At 39.7% G+C, this 25,846-nt stretch overlaps 1 protein-coding gene across 1 annotated transcript; it reads right to left on the minus strand.

Annotated features, from left to right (window-relative positions):
• Positions 1–3,425: 3,425 nt before the first annotated feature.
• On the minus strand, positions 3,426–25,271 carry COL1A1 (collagen type I alpha 1 chain). Its single transcript, XM_077252546.1, has 51 exons — positions 25,068–25,271; positions 23,190–23,381; positions 22,976–22,995; positions 22,832–22,867; positions 22,371–22,463; positions 22,211–22,279; positions 21,973–22,017; positions 21,807–21,860; positions 20,413–20,466; positions 19,917–19,970; positions 19,607–19,660; positions 19,466–19,519; positions 19,328–19,372; positions 18,894–18,947; positions 18,755–18,799; positions 18,479–18,532; positions 18,117–18,215; positions 17,988–18,032; positions 17,767–17,865; positions 17,498–17,551; positions 17,303–17,410; positions 16,161–16,214; positions 15,771–15,869; positions 15,582–15,635; positions 15,380–15,478; positions 15,238–15,291; positions 14,511–14,564; positions 14,362–14,415; positions 13,731–13,784; positions 12,939–12,983; positions 12,525–12,623; positions 12,108–12,215; positions 11,789–11,896; positions 11,381–11,434; positions 11,237–11,290; positions 10,257–10,364; positions 10,104–10,157; positions 9,934–9,987; positions 9,014–9,175; positions 8,393–8,500; positions 7,936–8,043; positions 7,434–7,487; positions 7,236–7,343; positions 6,541–6,594; positions 6,346–6,453; positions 6,163–6,216; positions 5,943–6,050; positions 5,572–5,845; positions 5,284–5,474; positions 4,912–5,154; positions 3,426–4,725 (listed from the first exon to the last, which is right to left on the minus strand). Exons 1-51 carry the CDS (start codon positions 25,147–25,149, stop codon positions 4,579–4,581), a joined length of 4,335 nt encoding a protein of 1,444 aa, XP_077108661.1. The 5' UTR covers positions 25,150–25,271; the 3' UTR covers positions 3,426–4,578.
• Between the last annotated feature and the right edge of the window lie 575 nt (positions 25,272–25,846).

The following is a 25,846-nucleotide window of genomic DNA, read 5'->3' on the forward strand; positions in this document are numbered from 1 at the left end:
TATTTGAGAAGACTAAGGGTGGATTTATCTGTGACTGTTGCTAGATTTTGGATGTGTGCTAATTCCCATTCTTCTCCTACTTTGGTTTTACCCCATCCTCCACTCCCCGGTGTATACCTCTGTAAGTTGTGTGAGTATATTTGTATTATTGGTATTTTCCTTTATCCCTGTTTGTATTACCTTGTTATTCTGGTTGGTGGAGTACGGTACACTACTACTTCCCTCATCCCTAGGTTGGGGAAGGGTGCAGACTGAGGGTGGATTCAGCGTCATCACCATCAGAAGTAATCCGGGGAAAAGGGGGACCTAGGGTGTCCCTAGCTACAGGGACAGGGAAAGAGCCTCTGGTCCCGGGACACCCAACAACAGAGTCATAATAAGATGTCTTTAAAGGTTGTTGCGAATGGTGGAAAAAACACCATGTCAAACATCCAAAGACCTGAAGGCCAAACTGAAACAGTCTGGAGTACCATATGCCACACACTAAACCAAACAGAGCTTTATGGGCGAAGGGCAAGAAAGAAACCATTACTGAAGAAAAAACATAAAAATGAACAACTGATTTTTGCCAAACAATACCATGACAATCCTTCTGAAAAAATGTTCTGTGGACAGATGAAACAAAAATAGAACTTTTTGGCAATGCAAACAACAGTTTGTTTACAGATGGTCCAATGAAAATTATAAGGAATAAAACACCCTACTTACAGTTAAGCATGGTGGAGGATCCATAATGCTGTGGGTTTGCTTTGCTACATCCGATATTGGAGGCCTTGACTGTATCTCAGAATTCACATAAAATCAGAGAATTATCAAGAGATTTTAGAGCGAACTGTCCTACCTGGTACAAAAAAACTTGGTTTGAGTCAAAGATCATGGGCCTCCAGCAAGACAATAGCCCAAAGCACACATCCAAAAGTACACAGGAATGGTTGAATAAAAAAATGGACTGTATTTATAGTTTTCTTTGAATCAATTGTATCTGTAATTCCAGGTCTTTCTGTAGGTCTCCATAGGTAATTCTTGGCTCTTGGACAACTCTTCTGATAATTCTTTTCATTCCTGTGTCTGGGGCACTATGTCGTGGTTGGCTTATGGTGAAATTATGATCTTTCCACTTCCAGATTATGGCCCCAACACTGCTCACTGGAGCCTTCAGTAGTTTAGAAACTCTTCTGTAATCAATGTCATCAGTATGTTTTGCAATAATAAGGTTGTGAAGGTCTTGAGACAGTACACTGGTTTCACCCATCATGAGATATTTCTTGTGTAGCACTTTGGTAATGAGACATCTTTTTTAGGCCATCAGTTGAACCAGATGATACTATGTTTCACTAAGTGGGAGGATTGCTTTCTAATTACTGGTAGATCTCAGCTGGTGTCATGACTTTCCATATCTTTTTGCATTTCTTTTTCTTCCTGTGTTCAATACTTTTCTCTGTGTCATTTCTGATTATTACATATAATTTGATGTAGATTTATGGTTTGATTTCTTTCCCTATGTGGATTGGATGGGTTGTTACCAACATCTGGTGAGAATTTCATGTCAATAGCACCTTTAGAAATATATTTACTTAGACAATTGGTGATGTGTTCAATACTTATTTCAGCCGCTATATATACACACAATATATAGGTAGTGTGTAAGGGCTGCATTGTATATAATAATATCTTAAAGCAAAGATACAACCAAAGGTTATCTTCTGGTACGTCATTGAGATGCATTAAAAGACCACAATGGAGGCATTCTTGAATTTCCACCTTCATTTATGAGATGGCCATTCCACAGACATGGAAGCAGATTTATGCCTAATAGAAAAACAGTGACTGTTGCCCATAACAACCAATCACAGTGCTGCTTTCATTCTTCCAGGGCAGTTTAAGAAATGAAAACTAAAATCTGATTGGTTGCTATAGAAAAAAAAGTCCGTTTTGTTTTGGACAGTTTTGACAAATCTTTACCCCTGTCTTCTGGAATCTGTGGTTCTTACGAACCCCATCAATTTATAGATATAAACTCACAACATGCCTGAAAGTGAGTTTGACTGTATTTCCTTTGGGAAAATTCTCCCACCATAGAGGTGGCTTATCACTTGTCTGCACCATCATTTACTGTTCATTGAGGTCAGCTTACAGGATAATTCCAAGAATAATGATTATCTATTAACAAGATAATATATTTTTGGAAATTCTTTTTTGACATGTGCTGTCCTTTAGAATGCTAGCAAATGTGGAATATTGTCACCAGACTCATTATAGGCCACCATGGTTTACAATTAGTCCTTGATCTTAATGATACTCACAATTTAATTGACCAATCTCAACACTAGGGCCACTCTTATGAAAGCAGACTAACCCTTTGGTATATTTTTGGAGCGTCAAATGAAACCCATGAAAAGAACATAGAGAATCTGGAGCAAATTTATCAAAATTATCTAAAAGAAAAACTGAATTTGTTACTTGTATCAACCAATGACAGTGGATCTTACCAGAGATGTTTAATAAATGAAAGCTGATTGATTGCTATGGGCAACAAAGACAAGATTTTTCTTAGACTGTTTTCATAAATGAGGCCTTTCTGTTTGTATTTTTACCTATTTTGCTCTCGGCTTGGTTTGAACCCAAATAGCTAGTGCTGCTTGGCCACAGTAGGGTACTGGGTGCACGGACTGTATAAAAGACTTGCATTGACCATGATCTTCATGGGGGGTATAGTTTGCTGTCAGTAGAGCACACCTGTATCAAACACTCTACACTTAGTCCTTGCAAATATTACCTATGGCATACATTTGTATTGAAGGATAAAATGGGGAAACCAATCTTTGAAATTGGTAGATTCTTACTTCTTGATCATTGACAAAAGCTAAAGATCTGTCTGACCTCATTAAAGAAGTCACCAAGAAATTAAATTATGATGCGATGATGAGTGGAAATGTTTAGGTTTCATTTAAGAGTCCCTTTCATAGTTCAAAATAGTAAAAAAAAATTAAGAACCATGACTGAAAAGTAAAACCAACTACGATCACACGGTAAACCCAACTAAAATGGTAAAACCAACCTGTCATCTGATTGAGATGATTGTCTTAAAAGATAATCACTGCATCTACTTGATCTCAAGTCTGTTTAGAATCTGTAATTTATGGTTACACTTTAGCTTGTGAGGATAGAAGTAAAGGAATCGAGAACAATGCCATTTACGTGCGGGAACTTATTGTTCCAAGAATGGACATGAGAATCACGTGGTCAAAGTAACGTTAAGCTCCTTGGTAGACTACTTAAAGTGTAAAGCCATTAGTTACTTTATAGTAGTTAATTAACATATCTTCCTTCTTACATAACTTTAATAATGTATGGAGAACACCATCGCTATATCTACTTTTATGGGGGAGATGCCAACGTCGGATAGAGAAGGACCACCGATCACATTGACTGTTTTGGACCATATCACATGCTTTATTTCAGCAATCAAAATAATTAAAAACATCTCAAATTATTATACAATAACAAAACAGGTACAAATCCTTTGTTTTTTTTCAGTTCAAACCCCATGGTATCACTGTCTAGTTTTGGTTTGGACAAAAAGTTGGAAAAAGGAAGGAGGAAGAAGGAGAGCAAGAAAAGGCAATGGTGAAGACAAAGAGGACGAGGCAAAACAAGAAGGTGAGAATTACACCAATGCAGACAGGACCATATAATCTTGTGTTCACGGGAAAGGGGTTTAAAGAAGGTGGTAAGATGGAATGAAAATAGCACCTTTGATTATGGGAGGGACAGGGGATAAATATGGACAATAGATCTGATCTATTGCTTAGCACCAAAAAGTGAAGCTATTATGGAGAAGACCATCAAAGAAGCAGTGAGACCTTAGCACCAAATGAATGGGACACAACAGTGAGGTAGTCTCAGGAAAAATAAACACACATTAATATTCTACACTGCTCACCCTTCTAACACTGGAAGAACCATCAATATTAAACTGTTTGTCGGACCTTCAGTATGACAAGGATGAAGCTTAGCATGGAAGAGGAATTTCAAGAATGGTGGAGAAGCAGTGAAAGGAGACACTCACACCCAGAGGACAAAACCTAAGTCTTTCATGATTCCAAAACACTCTCCACACACCTTCAATTTTATTTTTTCATATTTATTTTTTTTGCCACCTGAACAAATGAAAAACAAAAAAAAAACATTTTCTTTTTCTTAAAAAAGGTGCATTACATGAAATGATCTGGTTTACTCCTCTTCTACTTTAGGATCATCGATCCAAGAATCTCATCATCTCAAATCCGGGGACAGTCATAATTTCCATTTTTTTCCAACGGGAAAAGGACATGTTCAAGGTTCTGGAAAGGCCAATGTAAGCAGGGGCACAGCAAATAGGAGAGGTGATAAATCTCCATCCCGTGAACACAACACACGGGCGTGGTCTGTCCTTTGAGAGATGTTCTTCAAAGCATGACTATCTGTTTGTTTTTTTGTGTAATGCTTACGGAAACAAGAAAAGTTTTAGAGATGAGAGGAACAACAATTTCAAGTCCGCATGAGATATTCTCCTGTCCTGGTATTTGTGTTTTGTTTTTACACGAAGCAGACTGGTCCAATCTCAATTCCGAATTCCTGGTCTGCAGCTCCAATATCCATGGGTGCAACGTCAGTGATGGGCAGGCGTGATGTCTTTGATGTTTTGTATTCAATGACTGTCTTACCCCATTGTCCTGTGTGTTGCTGTAGAAGAAATAGGGATTATTAGTAGATTATTTTTCCATAATATATTACAAGAATGAATTAGGTGTATTACAAGACACCAATATAGTGCAATAAGTCCACCTTCTACAGTAGTAGGGCAGGTTAATTGGGAAATATATTTAAATCTTTGGCACTAAAGGTTTGCATGTCCTGACTTTTACTTACCGTGCAGCCATCTTCTGTGACACTGTATGTGAAGCGGCTATTGCCCTCTGCTCTGATTTCAATTTCGTTGGAGCCTTGGAGGAGCAGGGCCTTCTTCAGGTTACCAGTTTCTTGATCCATGTAAGCCACGCTGTTCTTACAGTGGTAGGTGATGTTCTGAGAAGCTTCAGTGGCCATGAGGCGTAGGAAGGTAAGTTGGATGGCAACATCAGCGGAGTCAGATCCCTCACTGCCGTAATCAAACTAGTAGTAAAAAAATGGTTGTTACGCTTACTATTTGTCTGTTATGACATCTGGATAAATGGTTTGGTCCTGATATAATCCTTTACTAAGGACCCCTATTCTATTGAATTGTATTATGCTCATGCTTACCTGGAATCCTTCACTCATTGTCTCTCCAAACCAGACATGCTTCTTGTCACGTGGGTTCTTGCTGGTGTACCAGTTCTTCTGTTCAACTGTGGATTGAGTTGGATACACACAGGTTTCTCCAGTCTCCATGTTGCAGAAGACCTTGATGGCATCAAGAGTACAGCCTTGGTTGGGATCAATCCAGTATTCACCTGTGTAAAAGAAGAGGGATGTCAATATGATATCTTTTAAATACATGCATGGGTATGGTCAAGACATTTCTGCATCATCATCGCCAAATAGTCTTACCGCTCTTCCAGTCAGAGTGGCACATCTTCAGGTCACGGCAGGTGCGGGCTGGGTTCTTTCTGGTACCCTCAGGACTGCGGATGTTCTCAATCTGTTTGCTCAGGCTCTTGAGGGTGGTGTCTACCTCCATATCACGGTCACGCATGACGTTGGCATCATCAGCACGGTAGTGTCTATCAGATTTCTCCTGTGGAGGCTGGGGCATGAAGCTGAAGTCAAATCCACCACTGGGAGGGCCAGGAGGACCTGGGGGACCAGGAGGTCCAGGGGGACCCTAAAATATGTCACAGTAGAAGTCGAAGATTTAGAGAAGTGAAACATTATACTATATAATTTGACCAGTCTAGGAATAATAAAATAAGGATACTTACAGCAGGACCAACATCACCATTACGACCACGTGGACCAGGAGGACCGATGGGACCAGGCAGACCATTAGCACCATCTTTACCAGCGTTGCCGGAAGATCCAGGTGGCCCCTATAATTTATAAGCACACAGTTAATCATATGTATTGTAGTTATCTCATATTTCTAACCTACACCGATTAACTTCTAGTGCTGATGGAGAATTGCAATAAAATAATACTTACTCTTGGACCAGCAGGACCAGAAGCTCCAGATGGACCTTGTTCACCAGAGGAGCCCTGAAATAGAGTTTCATTATTTCTATATGAAACTCAAATTTTAAACATTCAAGACCCAGAAAGGAACAGGTATGAGGACTAAACTCCTCATGTATCCTAATCTATTATTTATTGACCATTAATACTCACAGGGGGGCCAGGAGGGCCAGGAAGACCGTTGAATCCTCTGTGTCCCTTCATGCCTCTTTCTCCTTGTTCACCAGCTTCACCCTTGTCTCCACGTGCTCCTTGAGCTCCCTAAATTAGACAATATATCGGTTATCTGAGAAGTGTATGTGAAAAGTGTTGAAAATTGAAGCAAGTGTGGTAAATAGGGCTACTTACAGCAGGGCCACGAACACCAGCAGGACCAGCGGGGCCAGCAGGACCAGAGGGACCCTAAAAAAAAGAAGGAAACATAGTGAGAAATTAGGAATATGTTTAGCTAGTCAGCATCTTCAAAGCTAACCCAATATCTTTGATTTGGTTAGTAATCTGTTTTACAATTTGTCAGAGTGGCTTTGAATGAGTTTGTGTTTTTGAAATCCTTCAAAATCTAACTAAGGGACCTGAACTGAACGGATTATAGAAGCCACATGACTATTAGACTAAAGAACATTGAACTATGTTAAATATTAAGATATTCCTTTTTTAAACTATGGTGAAATGCCCTAAAATTCAGATGTATAACCTGCAGCTCCTGGGCCACATAATATATGTAACAGGGCCTCTTCTTGCCATGTGCTATACTAGGGACTTACAGTATAATGTAGCAGATTGGCTTTTGGGCCTTCTTATGCACCACTACTAGGTGCAACTACTTCCTCTGCACTCCCTATAGCTATGCCTAAACCAGATTTCACTTTCTTAATTAGATTGGTTACACATATCAAAGACTTTCTTTATGTTCACTAGTAAATGTAGCATCCTACCTCTAAAATGTAAGTATTGCAACTAATAAAACTATGATCCAACACCAGTAGTCCTTACTCACTAGTTCTTATCTAATGGTATAAATTGAGATAAGAGGGAATACTCACAGTCTCACCACGATCGCCACTCTTTCCAGCAGGGCCAGCTGGGCCGGGAGCGCCAGGGGCACCAGGAGCACCAGGAGGTCCAGCAGGTCCGCTCTCACCACGATCACCCTATAGAAAATGAAATTATTAAGTTAAGGAACATTTTTTGTTACTACACTAAGTTAATTGAACAAATGTTGCTATATTGGTGGTATTTACCTTGGGTCCAGCAGAACCGTCACGACCAGGAGAACCTTCAGATCCAGTAGAGCCCTAAAGTAGAAGAACAGATTGTATGTGAAGATGAGCTGCCTTAAATTCCCATTTTGTGCAGAGAACATAGGTCATTTTGGTTCTCCATGGTTCTTTTTATAACTTTTACAGCTGCTAAGATGACAAATATCTTCTTTTTATGTGTGTCATGTCAGTGTTCACAGATGTTATTTTTTATTACTGAAATCTGTCTCTTTCTTATGTATATTACCCAAACCAAGCTGGGCTTTGATAAAACAGGTTGACAATATGGTACTAGCCATGATGGCCCTCATTCCTTGGTCTTAAGGTGGACTGTCACAAACGTCCCCTGCACTTTGTCGAATACTGAATTAGAGGATACATGGACAAGTAATAGAGCTACTAATAATAACCCTAATATGTTGACCTGGAAAAAAGAGTATTCATCCTATAATGTATATATTTAATAATATCATAAAAGATTTACCTCACGACCGGGTTCACCAGGGGGACCAGCTAAGCCTGGGGGTCCAGAAGGACCTGGGGGACCACGTTCACCACTTGGACCACCTGGGCCTTGTTTACCAGGTTCACCCTAAAAGGTAAGGTAAAAGAAAACAAATGAAATGAGTGTGATTATATGGTTACTGGGGATGCACATGTGTAATGTAATACTGAAGTATGGTGTGAGTGTCTCATATCCATATATACAGTATATGATGTATATATATATATATATATTTATATATAAACTGCAGTATGTGGTATTGTGGTGAAAATATACTATGAAATACTCAACAATTGTCTGATATTTTCTCCCATTTTGAAGGGAGTGGGTTAACTTTGATGTAACATAATTTACACGGCCCCTGTCGAGGCCTATGAGAATGGAAAATCTTTATGAACTATTGATGTGTTATTTACTATATCAATATGATACTCACAGTGGGTCCAGGAAGACCGGGGAAACCTCTTTCTCCTCTCTGTCCGGGAAGACCAACAGTACCACGGGTTCCAGCAATACCTTGAGGTCCAGGAATACCAGGGGGACCCTACAAAGTCAAGATCAGATAAATGTCAGAAATGTATCATGAACAGTGAAAAAAATCACTTTCCTTCTGAAATGTCATAACCATTGAACAGATAGCTAAGCAAGCATGCTTGGTTATTTCCATTACTCCCATAAAAGAGAAGAGAGAGAACTGTGCATGTACAGCCACCTCTTCACTCATAGCAGCTGCAAAATTGGTTTTGGAGACCCATATTGATGAAATATGTGCTAGTCCAAATAGAGTGACCTGCATTTATCAGACATGTATGGAAAATCCCAAGGATGTGTCATAAATACTGTATATAAGATGGGAATAACACTTTCATTTTTTTATATAAATCTCTATGCATAATGGTCTTGCTCTTTGGTCACATTATGACAAAGTTTTTTTACACTACATAGTAAGTATGCCATAGACAAAAACATATGTTACTTTCTATTCTTTTACCAATCCAGGCTTAATTTTTGTTACAGAAAAAATAATTGCTATCAGCATAATTAGGGCAACACTTACAGCAGGGCCATCACTACCAGGAGAACCTTTCTCGCCAGAGGGTCCAGGAGGTCCAGCAGCTCCAGGTTCACCAGGACGTCCAGCAGGGCCACTCTCACCACGATTTCCTTTCTGTCCTTCTTTTCCAGCTGGGCCAGGTGGTCCGGGAGGTCCAGAATTTCCCTAAAAATTATTTGGACTATTGTCAATGTATTGTTAACCCTCTATAAATGACTTGTAATGTCACATTTAGAATATGGGATCCAGTTTTGGGCTCCACATTTTAAAAAGGATATTCAGAAGTTAGAGTCAGTTCAAAGGTGGGGAGCTCGATTATTACAAGGGATGGAAGACCTCTCATATGATGAGAGTTGGAAAGGTTGGGCTTGTTTAGCTTAGAAAAACCACATCTCAGATGAGATCTCATTATAAATATATGTGGCCAATACAAAAGACTGGCACACAACTTATTCCTTACAAAAGACCATATTAATGACCAGGGGGCACTCATTACAGGTGGAAGAAAGGCGATTCCGACACCTAAATAGGAAGGGTTTCTTTACAGTTGGAGTAGTCAGACTGTGGAATGCCGACCACAAGAGGTAGTAATGGCAGACACTATGACATATTTTACAAAAGGGCTGGATGATTTCCTCAGTACACATAACATAGCATTGTGGGTTGTAGAAAATTTAGTGACAAAAAATGTATAACTGGTAGAAAAAGATTAAACTTGATTGACTTAGGTCTTTTTCCAACCTATGTAACTATGTACGTTACCTATTATAAAGGTAATATGAAGTATGACCACTACCATAAGTTTTGATCACTAATGCCATTGTGTATGTGAAGCCTATATTAGACATTATCAACATTAATCTATCTATTTCTATGTGTAGTTATTACATTGGAGTAATGCCATGGTCAAAGGTGCTACTTACAGATGGGCCAGGGGGTCCAACACGTCCAGCAGCACCAGGGAAACCAGTAGCACCCTACAAAAGTGAAAGACACATCAGAAAACTAGGGTTAAACAAGATAAAGGTGGTTCAAGCAGACATTAGGTCAAAAGAACATATATCAATGGATTTACTAGTCCACTCATACTTACAGGAGGACCAGCAGTACCACGAGCACCTTTGGGACCAGGAGCACCAATTGCACCCTATATAAAGACAAAGAAAACAGATCATCAAGAATTTATAAATATTAAAAAATGATAATCATTAACCGATAGGTTTAAAGTATCTACAAATGAACTTACAGCAGGGCCGGGAGCACCAGTAGGACCACCAGGGCCTGGAGGACCAGCATCTCCTTTGGGACCATTGTCTCCCTGTTCTCCCTTGGCACCAGGTTGACCATCAGCACCCTAAAGAGAGAGAAGTACAGGTAAGCAAGAGTATTACCGTAACTTCTTAATGGACCATAAAATATTATGCTTGACAAAGACTCCTGCATGGGTCGAAACATTAAATTTAATATGGGGCCAGTTAGAAAAGCCCACATGGCTTTACCTGTATGGATGCTGTCATAGATTTATTAATTGGGTCTGTGGATTGGAATTCGGATATTTGGGAATTTTGTGACTTTGTATTCAAAACTGACTAACAAATTCTTTGGAGGTTAATTAGCTACATCTAATTATTCTGATGAAGGAACAAACTTTTAGTCTATAGCCAAGTTCAGAATGACCCACAGGGAACAGGTGAACCTTCCGGTGGACCTCTGTGCATGAGTGGGCCCCCCCAGATGAGCAGTGCTTGCACAGTGCACTGGATGCACAAAATGCAGACAAAGGCAGCATACAGCATCTCATTTATTTAACAAATTACCAATTTTAATATTTTATGGAAGCTCAGGCTGGGATTATATAAAAAAGTAGAATTCAATTAATTAGTATCCTTCATCTCTGGTCAATGATATTTGCATGTAGCATAAAAATGGGCCTCCAGAATCAATTTTACTGATGGGCCCCTGGTATACAAGTCCGCCACTGTCCATAACAATTGGACAATGACATTAACAGAAAGGGTTCAGATCTACAGTATGAGTGACAATGTTCATCTTGAAGTAACGTTAAGGGTAATTCACCAAAATGGAGTAGATAAGTTTGTCTCTTATTTGCAATAGCTTCAACTGGGTATAATGGAAAAGAACATATATCTTTCTATGTAAAAATTGGTGACAATAATAATATCTTGATGTGTGCAAGAACCCAAAAAATATATCTTGAATACTTACAGGAGGACCAGCAAATCCAGCAGGGCCAGATGGACCAGGCTCACCACGCTCACCCTATGGAAGAAATAGGCAGACCATTATCATAAGGAATTACACGACTGTGAAATTGGTGGTGGTCAGCAGATATTTACAGAAGATACTTACGGGAGCACCACGGGCACCAGTGGGGCCAGCAGGGCCAGAGGGACCAGCTTCACCCTGTGCAAAGGAACAATGGGTTATTATCAGTGATGAATATTGGAATACTATAACCATGTCCCACTACAAAATAGAGCCCAATAACAGACACGGGATAAGAGGGAAATATCATCCTTCCTCATTAGTATGTACGAACTGAAAGATAGGTTTTATAACCAGAAGAGATTGTTCATGGAAAACTAAATTTTGTCTGGTGTAGGACAATTTTTTGTATCCATTTAATTCTTGGCGATGGATTACAAATATTCAAATGTATTGTATACAGATTTTGGCAATATAACTTTTTATTGCATATGGGCTAGGGACTACTCCTGTATAAGTGTAACACCTGATCACTGGGAAGACTCCACTTACTTTGTCACCAGGAGCACCAGATGGGCCGGGTGGACCAATTGGGCCAGCTAGACCTCTAACACCATCTTTACCAGGGGCACCATCGCTTCCTTTAGGTCCTTGATCACCCTGGAAGAAGTAGTGGAGAGAATTAAGGACTATGAAACATAGTGTAATGTAAAATAGAGTAGTAACAAATACATTTGAGAATCATAGAAGAAAAACAATTCAGGAGATGAAACTGTAGAAGGGATTGGCGAAATGAGGCATTATTAGATCACTAAATACAATATTCAAATACCGTATTTCTATAGAAATCAAATCATGCATTGGCACTTACTCTGTCTCCCTTAGCACCAGGCAGACCGCCAGCACCACGCTCACCGGGCATTCCTTGAAGTCCAGGGGATCCTTGACCACCAGGGGCACCTGGAGCACCAGCTTCACCCTATTATAAGGAAAACATAAGAACACATGACAAACTAAACTTAGAATTTGTGTACATGAAGGTTCTTGCAAACTGATGAAATTGACTAAACTTCCAATATTTGCCGATATATAATGGTTCATTTCTGGTTTACATGCAGAAATCAATCCAAATCAATTTCAGTCCACTTTATGTTTTTATCTCTTTACCTAACATGAATCAATGTTCTAAATGTCTACATTGACTATTACAGTCATTCATTACTGAACACTAGGCCTCTGAAGATGAAATTGTGCGCCATCATTTGTGGTCATGTCAATGTAAACTCACCTTAGCACCATCGTTACCAGGAGCACCATTAGAACCACGGGGTCCCTGAGGGCCAGGAGGACCTTGGGTACCACGTTCACCAGGGAAACCTCTTTCACCCTATATAAGATAAAGGTAGTAAGCGTGAGATGATCAAATTTATGGCAAACATACTAAGAGTGGTCTATCACTAATAATTCATTGTAGTCTAAACTAAGCAGAGTTTCTTACTAATATTTGTCAGGCCTAATATTATAGAATATACCAGACATTACCCATCAGAGTAATGCTTATCTGATAGTCAAATACTACAAATTACTATTTTAGACTAACTGCTTTTATACAATGACCAGTAAAAGAACTGACTATTGGGCATTACATAATCAATGTCATAGTCAATGTATAAAGACTTCTGTATTAAATTATGATACTTACTCTTGGGCCACCAGGACCAGGAGGACCAACATCTCCAGGAGCACCCTATGATGAAAAAGTTGAATGTTAATATCATTAAATGCAAAAGTGACTGAATATTTAAAATTTAATCCAAAAGGGTTTTTTTTTTGTAGCAATCTACCTCTCCCCTCTGCCCTCCGCTACCAATCCCTCCAATGGTTACCCATAGTCTGGAGCATTTAGTATATAATACATGGCTGTCTACAACCAGCCCCTGCCATGCATCTGAGCTGATCTCTAGATACATCCCCACATGTAGCTGCTCATTACATGTCCATCTCCAAGTTCTCTCCTGTTCTTCCCAATGCTTTGGAATTTGCTACCCCCAACTGATAAGACTTTTCCTCATCTTTGAAACCTTAAAAAAAAACCTGAAAACCCATGTCTTCAGAGTTCAGACCATTTTGACTCTTCACTGCCATTTAAACAGCTATTACCCTCATCTGTTTAGTTTTTCCCTCTTCCCTTGTTGTTTGCAAACCCTCAAGGGCAAAGTACTCCTTCTCTGAACCGGTCTGTCTTTTACTTAGTCCATGTTTTGTACTTGTACTCAAACCTTTTTCATGAGTACACCTTCTTGGAATTAATGGCATTTATAAAATAATTAATAATAATAATGATAATAAAATATGTATTATGACTTGTCGACCTTAATACGTATTGGATATAGTTTTCACTTGTGACACCAAATTGGTGACTAAATAATTCAAATCCATTATTGGTATTCCAAACAATGATAACAGTTTTATTTATCTATATGTATATCCTCACCTGTTCACCGGGCTTGCCACTCTCACCAGAAGCACCTGGAGATCCGGGAAGACCCTAAAAAAAGTAAAAATAAGGTTGACTTTTACTGGTTTAATGTATAGTTGTAAATAGCTGAATATTAATTTCCAGGACTATTAGTATAAACGTAGGTGGATGTATTGTGCTGCAATCATATGACTACATAAAGAGTCGAGGCATTATTTTCATCCACTGTAAAGTAACTAAATTGAGCTTTGTAAGCTCAGGTGTAAGGTGGTCATATATTAGATAAATGGTCCTCCCAATTTTGGCATTACCAGTCAACTAATGTGTATGATAGTATCTTAACTCTCCCACAACAGAAAATGTTAAGTGAAAGCATGGTTAGATATGTTAAATCTCAACATGCTTGCTCCTTTTGAATTCACGGAAGCTAAGCTGCCACTTAGGGTGTATGACATCAGCTTACTCCCACTTCTCATTGAGATTGTATGCACACTCGGCCAATGTGAGTATGGAGAGTTGGGAAAAGTAGACATTGGACGACAGCTTACTAAGGTGCATGTCCTCCTTATGACTGTAATGAAAGTCAATGGAAAAAAGTCTGGAAATCAAGGACAGACTACTGCTATGCTCTATGTAAAAAACGTACTTGGAATCCAGGGGGACCAGCGGGACCTTGTTCTCCTCTCTCACCAGCGGGACCCTACAAAAGAATAAAGGCAACGGTTAGTTATATCTGCTGCAAAACCAATACTCAATGGATATTATTGAGCAATAATAAGAAATAATAATACTTACAGAAGGGCCAGGGGGACCTTGAGCACCAACTTCACCATCTTTGCCTGGGACACCCTAAAAGAGGCAGAGAATATCATTATGAATGAAGACTTAAACATGGCTAACAAGCTACTCTTCAGTTAATTGCTTAACAATGTTGGAGTGACTCCTAGGTTATGGTATTGGTATATGATGTCGGTAGCTAGCGACTTATAATTACTGAAGTTAGGAATTACTGCAGCTTGGAGGAGGGATAGATGGAGAAAGCTCACACAGAGATAGTGGTAGTAATGAGCTTCTTATTGTATATCTGGCAGAAGTGGACATACCACTGGTGCAACCTATGCAAATGCACAGAGCCCAAAAGATAAAGGGAGCCCACTTCCATCCCCAAAGCAGCAAACAGATTATGTCATAGACACATCATTACACAGCAAAGGGCCCATATAACAAACCACTACATGACCAGCTCTGCCCTCGCCTACTGTGTCCTCACCCATCCCTTGTAGATTGTGAGCTCTCGCAGGCAGGGTCCTCTCTCCTCCTGTACCAGTCGGTGACTTGTATTGTTTTAAGATTACTGTACTTGTTTTTATTACGTATACCCCTCCTCACATGTAAAGCGCCATGGAATAAATGGCGTTATAATAATGTCTGTCCACCCCTGGTATACAGTATTATCTGAATCTTGGAAGATATGATGCATTTTTGGTGATTATTGACTAAAAGTAATATTTGATATACTTACAACTGCACCAGGGGGACCAGCAACTCCTCTCTCACCAGACTTTCCAGGCTCACCCTATGGAAGTTAGAAAAATATATTAAACACATTTTACAAACCAGTTAAAACTGTGAATGAACTGAATAAAAAAATAAAAATCACTTACAGCAGCACCTTTAGGACCAGGGAATCCCATTACACCAGATTGGCCTCTAGCACCAGGTGGGCCAGGAGGTCCAGGGCGGCCATCTTGACCAGGGGCACCCTATTTCATAGTCAGGAAAACAAAAATCACAGGTTAGAACGCAAAAATCAGTTAAGTATATCTAAAGTAGATGAAATCATGGAGGATAAGGAAGACAACTTACAGCGGGACCAGTCTTGCCATCAGGGCCAGGACTACCAGGGCTACCAGTGAGACCCTAGAAATGGAGGGCAGAAAGAAACAAGGTTAAGTTGTATTCTCCTGGTAAACAGAGTTCCATATGTTTTCTTTCTTAGTAATAGCTTTTAGCCCTCTTTGGCTTTTTGTGTTATGTCCTGGTATAATTTCTTACCTTAGCACCAGGAAGACCAGGTTCACCAGGGCGACCAGACTCGCCATTAGATCCTTTAGGACCAGCAGCACCAACGGGACCACGTTCACCAGGGGGGCCCTAGGTTAGAGCAAAAGTCAATGTTTAGATACAGGAAAGAATATAACTTTTAAGTCACAGTCTTAGAGGTGGCCACATCAGCAAGTGTAGTAAAATATCATGTCTACAACAAGTGGCATTACCATTCAATCCAGTGTGTGGTATACACATACACATATACAATGTGTAATAGTTGTAGATTGTCAACTATATTTGAAATCGTACATCTTCCCATCAAGTGGGACATTCAATGTAGCTATATTCCTGACGCAACTTAATATTAATATTAAGTTGTCCATAGAGACGTCTCACCTTGGGTCCACCAGCACCATCAGCACCAGGGAAACCACGGCTTCCAGGTCCACCCTATTGAGGACAAGATATGGTCAAACAAATGTTGCTGAAAAGGTAGACATAGAATAATAAGATTGATAAAAAGAGAAATAAAATCTATTATTAAGCCCATTCTTACAAACCAGAGCCCAAGATCCATCAATAAGTCAAACAAAATATTTAAGACTCTGAATCATGAAGTAGGGTTGAGAAAATGGCCACCATCCTTTCTTCTGTGTATGTTCAAAGCTCAATACTATTATATGAGTGTAAGAAATTCTTAATAAATGGCCAAATAGATAATACCTCATCTGAAGAATGCCACTATATCCAGATCCAGACAATGATGTTACACCAGATAACCAGGCATTTTTGTATATATTATCATTCCCATGCATGAAACAAAACAATAAACAGGATCTGAGATCCTTGTTCTTGAATTGATATATGAAGGCAGCCATATTGTGGATTGGATTAAAATTTCTAGAGTAAAGACAGCCAATAAATTCAACAGGAAATAGTGACATCCCTGTTCCTCACATTATATTACTGCCATTTAACAAACTGGCCTAAGAAATTATTTCCCTCCTTTTTTGGACTGAACACAGTTGTAGGCCATATCTCTCAACATACTAGTGTCATAAGACTTTTCTAAACAAGAAGATCAGCTGGGAATTGTTCCCTAAAATATTGAGACTATATATTGTGGAATACCACAACATGCACTCAGTTCTGTACATGTCCAGGTGGTTTTTTGCAATTTTTACTGTAGATTTATAAAAGCAACGTAGACAACCAATACTTGTAGGGATATTAGTCTGGAAATATGACCATTTCTTAAAAACTTTCATCTTATAAACTACATATTCAAAATTATGAACCAACATTCTGGTTTCCTTAGGGTTTATTTGGAATGAGATTTCATGGTAGACAATTTTCATCCATACAGTTATATTTTTGTAGGTCCTACTAACTAGTGAATCTATGAGGTAACTGAGAAGATGGGTGAAGAAAGTGAAATGGTCAGTATGTATTGGTTCTATTGGGAACTCCTAAAAGTCCAAAACAAAAATTCTGACAAGGTGGACACATTGGCAAATAAGACTTTTTAGGTCACTTACACGTTCACCAGCAGGTCCGGGAGGTCCAGCAGGTCCAGGTTCTCCACGGGATCCTCTCTTTCCTTCTTCACCAGCGGGACCAGGAGGTCCTTGAACTCCAGCGGGGCCCTGAAGAAGATTAAGAAGTGAGCATTTTGGTTCCACTATGATTAGATCTATTCAAATTAAAAAAAGAAAGATCAAGATGATACTTACAGATTCTCCTTTGGCACCAGGTTCACCTTTGTTTCCAGAGGCACCAGGTTCTCCCTATAGAGTAGAGATAAAATAACATTTTAGACCAAATTTTTAAAATCTAGTTCTTATACCATGTAGAATTAGGGGTAATTTTCAGTATTTAAATACTAAGACTACATGTAATCAGGCATTGGAAATCACAAAGCAGAATTATATTAACTTAATCGAGCTTTTCAGAAGATGTCCTCACAAGACCCCAAAAGGGACATGTTTTGTGTTATACTTACATTGTTACCTTTGGGACCAGGAGACCCACCAGGGCCCTGAGGTCCGGGAGCACCACGGGCACCAGGGAAACCAGGAGCGCCAGCAATACCAGGAGCACCCTATATAATACAAAAAACATGGATTAAAGTGATGATTAAACAATACAACAGAATTGTTGGCGGGTAGTACTAAGGGGTGCAGTATGAAAGTGGTTAAACAGAAAAACATCTCGATTACTTACATTAGCACCCTTGGCACCAGGTTGACCATCAGAACCAGGATTTCCCTAAAATAAAGAAAACACCAGTCATTGAATATGTCCTGATGATGATTACAGAATCTTGAGCAAGAAGATGCCAAGGACACTTACAGAACCACCGGGAGCACCAGCTGGGCCATGAGCACCAGGTTCACCACGAGCACCCTGAGGACCATCAGGACCGCGTGATCCTTGGGGACCAGCATCACCCTATGTGATAAAGAATAGGGGTCACTGTGGAGCATAAATTGTATGTTCTAGTCTTCTAAGATGTGGATTATGTGACCGGAAGTGTGTTTAGCTGGTGCATAATGAACATCACTATTGGTGGATATGGCGTTCTTACACTACTTTGTTTCATTTTGAGTTGTATATAACTTAAATAGTAACCTGCCATATATCTACAATTACTTTATAAAACAGAGATTCAGTTCTGAAAATATTGTGCTCTCTGCAGGTGAATTAAATCTTACCTTAGGACCAACACCGCCAGGGAATCCGGGAGGTCCACTTGGGCCAGTGGGGCCCTAAAATAATGGAACATAAAATTGGTAAGTCACAGCAGAACACATTTGCTTCCTTCTCAAGTGCTGAAAATCCTCAATAACAATAACTAATGAGGTTCGGTCCTTATATTGGTGTACTCTAACAGGACAGGTGCATCCAGTTAGTTTTAACTGCCATTAGATTTATAAAAATTGAGACCATCATAGAATTTTTTTTTTTCATAGTAATCTAAGATTACTTACTGGAGGACCAGCAGCACCGGGAGCACCATCATTACCACGAGCACCCTAGAGAAAAGAAGAAAATTATTCCCATTAACACCTCTTATATGATTCTTCAGTACACCATTAGGGTTTTGGAGGTAAGAACCAATATACTTACAGCGGGGCCAGAGGCTCCGGGACGACCTCTCTCACCAGGGAGACCACGAGGACCCTAAATAAGAATAGGATAAAATCCCATGATTGTCTACAAGCTCAACACTACACATGATATTACATTGGTTTTTAATGTTTCCCATTTGACCTACGTTTCTTTTCATTGGCATTACCACTTATTTCATATGGACATAAGAACAGCCATATGCATTGGTTTTAGGCCTAGTTATCCAACATGACAAATAGCCCCCTCACCCACCCATGTTCTATCTATAGACATCAATGATAAATATTGCAAGTATACCGAATTAATATATATATAGCTATTTAATTATCAAAATGTTGTTTGTTTTTCTGTTTATCTTCTGGATTGCGGTGTTGTGGTGCCCTTACTACCTTAAAACTTTCAACTTCCCCTTTACAAGAAATACTACTTACCACTTGTCCAGGAGAACCATTCTCACCAGGTGCACCAGGTTCTCCCTAAAACATATAGAGAATAACATATTAAGACCTCAATAGTTAAGTTGTTGGTCATACGACCATTATCTACAGTGTTGTATAAGATAAACATACCTTGGGGCCAGCTGGACCAGTATCACCCTTAGCACCATCAAGACCATTGAAACCCTATGTATGGAGAGGAAAGGTATGAAATCTTGCACCATTTCTGGAGGATGATGAAACATATGAATGATGATTTGATGTTGAACTCACTCTGTGTCCCTTCATTCCTGGAAGACCAGCAGTTCCTGGGAGACCACGGGCACCCTAAAATGTAATTGGGAGAATGTTAGGCATGGCCTCTGATAATACGATAATGACTATAAAGTCCTATATGACTTAATAATATGTTCACCACCAACAAATCTTCAATGCATTCAATACATTAATTTAACAGTTTCTTGGGCCCTTATAGGAATTGTTGTGATGATAATAATAAATATATCTCAGATGGGTGCCACATACCATCTAATTATCTCCAAGAAAGACCTTTACAAAGATTAAAATTATGTGATATGCTTACCTGTGGGCCTGGGGGTCCACGTTCACCAGGGCGGCCAGGTTTGCCAGCTTCACCCTATTGGAAACACAAGGCACAAGGCAGGTTATGGACAGAGAAGGCCACAATGTTCTACCATTGGGTACAGTTTTCCCCCTTTTTGCTGAGTAATTATAATATCCATGTACTACAATACCCGAGGCCTAGCTAGTGAAGACATTGGAATATGCCAATATAACACTGCGGCAGCCTGCTATGCAGCTGGAGAAGCTCAGTTGGCCGAAGCCTACTTTAGAGCAGGTTCTTCAAGCATAGGCTTCAATACCTTCCCTATAACCAAAGTAAATAACCTTATCTAATTTTAACATTCTGAATGAAACATGACTTTAGAAGATGGGATTACCAATCTATGAAAGTTGTGCTTCTAATAAAAATAAATATACCCTCTCTTTTTAGACTCCTAATTGGATAAAAATCTAAATAAATTTATATATTCTCCTTTGCAACTTCCAATACTTACATCTTCACCGTTCTTTCCTGGAGGTCCTGCGGGTCCACGGGGTCCCATAGCACCCTAAAAAAGAGAATATGTTTACAAATACAAATACACTGGCGCTCAACACTTCTTCCCACTGAGAACTGTGGGGCTGCTCTGTAAAAAAACACCCAGCTGCTGGTATCTCCAGAATATGTGCCACTTCTGAAAGACCAAAAAGGAAGACTCAAGGTGGCATCATACGGTAAGGGTTCTTTGAACCAACACTTATATTTTGAGGGAACCTTTGTGCACTGATATCCGTACAGGGCAGCTGACAGGTACCCTGCTGTTTAGTGCATTCTCTTAATCACTTACAGGTATTTTGGTGGGTACCTTCGGGCCCACCATCACTGGATTTTATCATTACACACTCTCGTGTTTTATTCGGGCTATCATAGGCAGTTCATTTTAAACACCTGAGCGCGGTATCTATTTTGAGAGAATATGTTTATTAAGACAAAATATTGGGGTAAAACTTGTCCATTGGTTGGTTTAAACTGGGTCAACCTTATGTGCACTATAACCAAGCCCTATATCCAGTACCATGCCCATGAGCCTCTATTAAGCTAGTATACTGGCATAATATAATGTTCTAGATTTTTCCTTGTTGCCTATGGCTGGGGCTTTATGCCAGGGAAGCCTTCATTAAAAATGAAAAGACTATATTAATTCAAATAAAATCCAAATCTTTGTATAAATTGATGCTATGCCTGGCCAGAGCTAACTGAGACTAAGAGCACTTGTGTGTTCGAAACGCGTACAGTTTATACAGGCACTCTCCTTCCGGTATACCCGATTTTTGTATGTCTTATAGCCTACTTTTATTTTAAATGAATACTATTAAAGATAAGTGATTTTATCTCTTGGAGCTGGATTCCCTTTTTTCCACATGTGCATCTCTAGGCGTCTGCCAGAGACGTGAATCCGTGCTCAAGATTTCCTGGACTCATAAGGAAATTCATCTAAAGGGTGAGCTGAATGTGTCTTTTTTTCTCTAGGATTAAGGCCTTACCGACATTCGGTGAACAAGGCCTAAATAGCTAATAATTAACTTGCTTAGTCTATATTTTATTTCATGGGAACAAACTATGTTAAGGGGGTCATTAGTTCTCCAGTCATGGTATCACTTTCTTCTTCACATTGACACCATGTGGCTACCTGCATAGATATGACACCATATTAACTCAATGGACTACCTCCATAGATATGGCACCATATTGACACCATGTGGCTGTCACCATTGCAACAGGCCATTAAAGTTATTGCCTTTTGGTATTGGCTGAGGCCTGATGCATCTACTTGGATATAATTAGAATCTACTTTCCCAATTTTACAAGAGCTTTAGCACCAAATATAGAGGGTAAAAAGATACTTACAGCAGAACCGGGTTCACCAGGTTCACCAGGGGGTCCTTGGAAACCTTGAGGTCCCTATAAAAAGTGAAAGAGGAGCAAGGTTGGATAACTTCTACAATACGTCCCACTCAAAGCCTAGTGGTGGCATGAGGTCTACTAGCAATGTGGCTTCCTTGAAAATACTTACAGGGGAGCCAGAAGGGCCAGGAGGACCACGAGGACCCATTGGACCCTAAAATAAAAGAAAAAGAAGTCAACTTGATTTTAGGTCTACTCAATTACCATAACACCAAGTCAGGGATTTTCTGTCCCATAAATGTAAGATACACAATATCTATACTTTGATGTACTATCATATGACTATGACATTCTTTTCCTTCAGAAGTATTGTACCAATTGTAAAATACAATTTAGTGGCTTCTTACCATTGGGCCTGGCATGGAGACACCAGCTGATTTTTCATCATAACCGTAAGACATTTGAGGAGCAAAGTTCTGTAGAGTAGAGGAGAGGTACCATAGTTAGATGTGAAGATTGGTCAGCCATAATGGAGGTAAAATATGTATGATGAGGTAGAATGCTTACTCCGCCAAGGCCTGGTGGACCAGGAGGGCCTGGGGGTCCAGGAATTCCAGGTTGTCCGGGAATACCATCTCTGCCAGGTGTGCCAGGTAGTCCCTTTGTAGAAAAAAAATGGCCAATTACTAGAAGGTATTAAGATATCAAACAGCAAGACTCTCTACACATAAGAGCCGTGAAGTAATTACTAAGAGTTATTGTTCCATAAAGTGTGGAATGCCTTAGGTACAAGTCTGGACAGAATTAACAAACTGTAGAGATCCTGAGCTGTGCACTTGGGATTTCTTAACAAAATTAAACTCTCCAAGGGCAGAGATCAGATTCCTGCAGGTAACAACCTGCTTAAAGGGCAAAACATCTCAGCCTTGACATGAATGTCATTAGCTTACATATGTCAATTAATATTTTCAGGGACCACTGCAAGATATGACCAACTGCGATATCTTGGCCTAAACTCTGACACTCACCCTCTCTCCTTGTGGGCCGGTCTCTCCCTTGGGACCCTAAATGAAGAAAAAGATAAAATGTTGAGGACAAGGATGCAACTATAACTCAAGAAGAGTGAAAACATAATAGATTATACATTAGATGTTCTCCAAAACATGACTCACCTCAACTTGAGCTTCTGAGACTGTTGGATAGAAAGAGAGAGGGTTCAGTTACTAATTATTGGATACTGGCGTCAATGTACATATATCGCTATGATGTGCTATGCTTATTATATTGCTTTTATTCTATAGGATGTTTTGCTATGAAAACCAACATGACATTGTAAATTCTAGGCCTACATTGCCCACCATCCCTCATGTTTATCTCATTGCTTACAATCAGAGTCAGGGCATACTGGACAACATTCTCCGAATGGGATTTCTGGGTTTGTGCAGGTGATGTCTTCACAGATCACTTCATCACAAAGAACGTTTCCGCTGTCGCATACACAGATCTGGCAGGGTTCAGGTTTCCATACGTCTCTGTCATTATACCTAGTACCTTCATAGGTGCATTGAGAAAAGATGGCTGCAACGACATTATGATCAATGTTAGTGTAGAACGCACATGACGTAGACCATGACAATCTAATGGCAGCATGAAATCCCACCGGCAGAGAAGCATAATTCCTCTAGCAACCATGAAAAGTACCTTTTACATTAACTTGCAAGGGGTTAAAGTGCAAGGGGGGAGGGAGCACAGCTGTTATTTTTTTACATCTGGATTAAAAGCAAGAAACAAGAGAAAAAAAACCATCATCTGGTTCCCATCAGCCAGACTCAGTGACAAGGGTAAAAGCTGCCAAAAATACTGAGGGTGGGAGGAGGAAGCAGAACAAAATATTTGGAAGAGATCTGTGTTTTCCAGGCGAGGGTCTCTTCCAAACCAATGTGCATCATAACGGGTCTTGATCCATGAGGGACAAAAGAGGGGGAATACAGTAATGCTGCGCTCAGGGCAGAGGGAAAAGGAGGAGGAGGAATAATGGAATCTGAGAAGGTGAAAATGTTTTGGGTGGGAGTAGAGGCTGGTGGTGAGATCCTGTGCTGGAGGCGGAAACCGTGGCCTTCAAGCAGATGAGGATGTACAGGACGAGGCATGTTCAGGTACAAGTGGAATGTTAATAGGGGGCTGAGAAGATCATCTCACAAGAACAGAATTGACATATATACATTTACTTTCTCCAGCTACCAAAAACAGTCAAAGATTTTTTTAAAAATAAAAATAAATAACGTAATTAATTGTTCTAAAAAGAACTAAAAGAAAAAACACATTGTAAAAACAACTAAAAATGATTTAAAATCCCTATGCAGGTGTTAAACAAAAGTTTCAAGATATATACTTTTTTTTGCACCGCACCCATTAATGTCATTGCTATACTTTCTAGCACCACTAGGTGGCATCGATTCAACATAAGCAGGAAACACTAATAAAGCGTAAAAAGAAATAAAAACAGAACATTGTATGTTAATTCTTTTTAGGATTTCCAGACATTAATTAAAAAAAATAAATAAATACATTATAATGGTAAAAGGAGAAACACTTGCGATAGATGGAACACAATAGATTTTGCATCTCCCCTGAAATGTCTATAGCTGCCACCAGGTGGCAGCAGCGTAGTAGCTTGGACCAGTATGGTAAGTAAGCATCCTGATGCTGGAGTTCTGAAGTTATGTCTAGACTTCCATATACTGGAATCTGTTAACAATCCCAGATGAATCACTCCTTACCATATTTTATTATCCAGCTCCCCCCACCTGATGAGTTAAACAGAGTGTAATGAAAGCCACATGCAACTTTCTGTCCCTCAAGCCCAATTTCCATGCAGAGAACTTGTGAGATAATATGTTTTCAATAAAAACAATTCATTAACTCATACAGGAAAAGAGGAGTAAGAGGAATCCCACCCACCCCACCCCCACTTTACATTGGTTCTTCATAGATCCCTACATACATTTAACCCATTAAATACATGCACGTAAAATTCAGAACTAATATCCACTTTTGCAAAAATTAGCTTTCCAGATGCATAGGCAAGCAAGTTTCATTGTGGAACTATAACTCCCAGCATTGCACCAGGATCTGGAGAGCATCAGGTTGCATACATTGTATCTATAACATTGAGCAATTTACTATGGACCCTTCAGGTGCACCCATCCTTGGTGATGTAGGTGACCATCCAAGACCACAGCAGATAATAAAAGTTGAACTCACCATCATCTTCTCCTTGACATTTTGCTGCTAGGATCGTCGCTGCTATTACCAGCAGTAATCTTGTATCCACAAAGCTGAACATGTCAACAATCAGACATGTAGACTCTCTGTGGTCCTGTCTAGATCTTCTTAGGTCCTAGTCATACAGGGGTAGGTTTAGTGGTATATCTCCAGTGCAGACCCCAGCAGAAACTTCCTACTGTGTCCCAGCTGGACAGGGTCCCCTTTTATATCTATGCTCCACTTTGAGAGGTGGGGTCCTGGGATCCTGCACTCTCTATCCCCTTTTTTTAAGGTTGGAACATTGGTCCAGCCCTTTAACCAATACCAATCTTATGCACAGACTCCTAAGGAGAAAAAAGGACTTCAAACAAAGGCAGCTCCTCCCTGTGCAGAAGGCTGAGGAGTCTTATTCTAGCTTAGGCTTTCTTAGCCGAGACAAGATACTTTGTCTTTCACATTGAACTTAATAAGGAACCTAAAATTTGGCTCCCCATACCTTCGATATTACTATCCGGGCTACCCAGCTTTGATATCAACCTGTCCCAGACCACCTTAAGATTCCTCAAACTTTTTAGGGTCAATTCTTGTTTTTTCATTCATAAGTAATTTGCAGCAGAAATGAGTTTGTCAGATGTAGCACAGCTGAGTTTGGGCACCTTGAAATAGCACAATATGTCTGCAGTTTTCCATTAAATTTTGGTAAGAAATTGAAATGACAAATCCAGCTCTTCTTCATCCGCCAACGTGGAGCTAGCAATAATAGAAAGTCTATTGCA

Source organism: Ranitomeya variabilis, chromosome 4 (genome assembly GCF_051348905.1).
Source record: "Ranitomeya variabilis isolate aRanVar5 chromosome 4, aRanVar5.hap1, whole genome shotgun sequence".
Taxonomy (NCBI): Eukaryota; Metazoa; Chordata; class Amphibia; order Anura; family Dendrobatidae; genus Ranitomeya; species Ranitomeya variabilis.

Bases quoted from the DNA above. Each gene is read 5' to 3' on its own strand.
- COL1A1 (XM_077252546.1), bottom strand. From the start codon at position 25,149: ATGTTCAGCTTTGTGGATACAAGATTACTGCTGGTAATAGCAGCGACG. The intron at 19,520-19,606 runs GTGAGTTCAACA...CTCCATACATAG, and splicing joins CAGGAATGAAGGGACACAGA to GGTTTCAATGGTCTTGATGG. The intron at 11,291-11,380 runs GTAAGTATCTTC...TTTCTTCCATAG, and splicing joins CTGGTGCCCGTGGTGCTCCC to GGTGAGCGTGGTGAGCCTGG.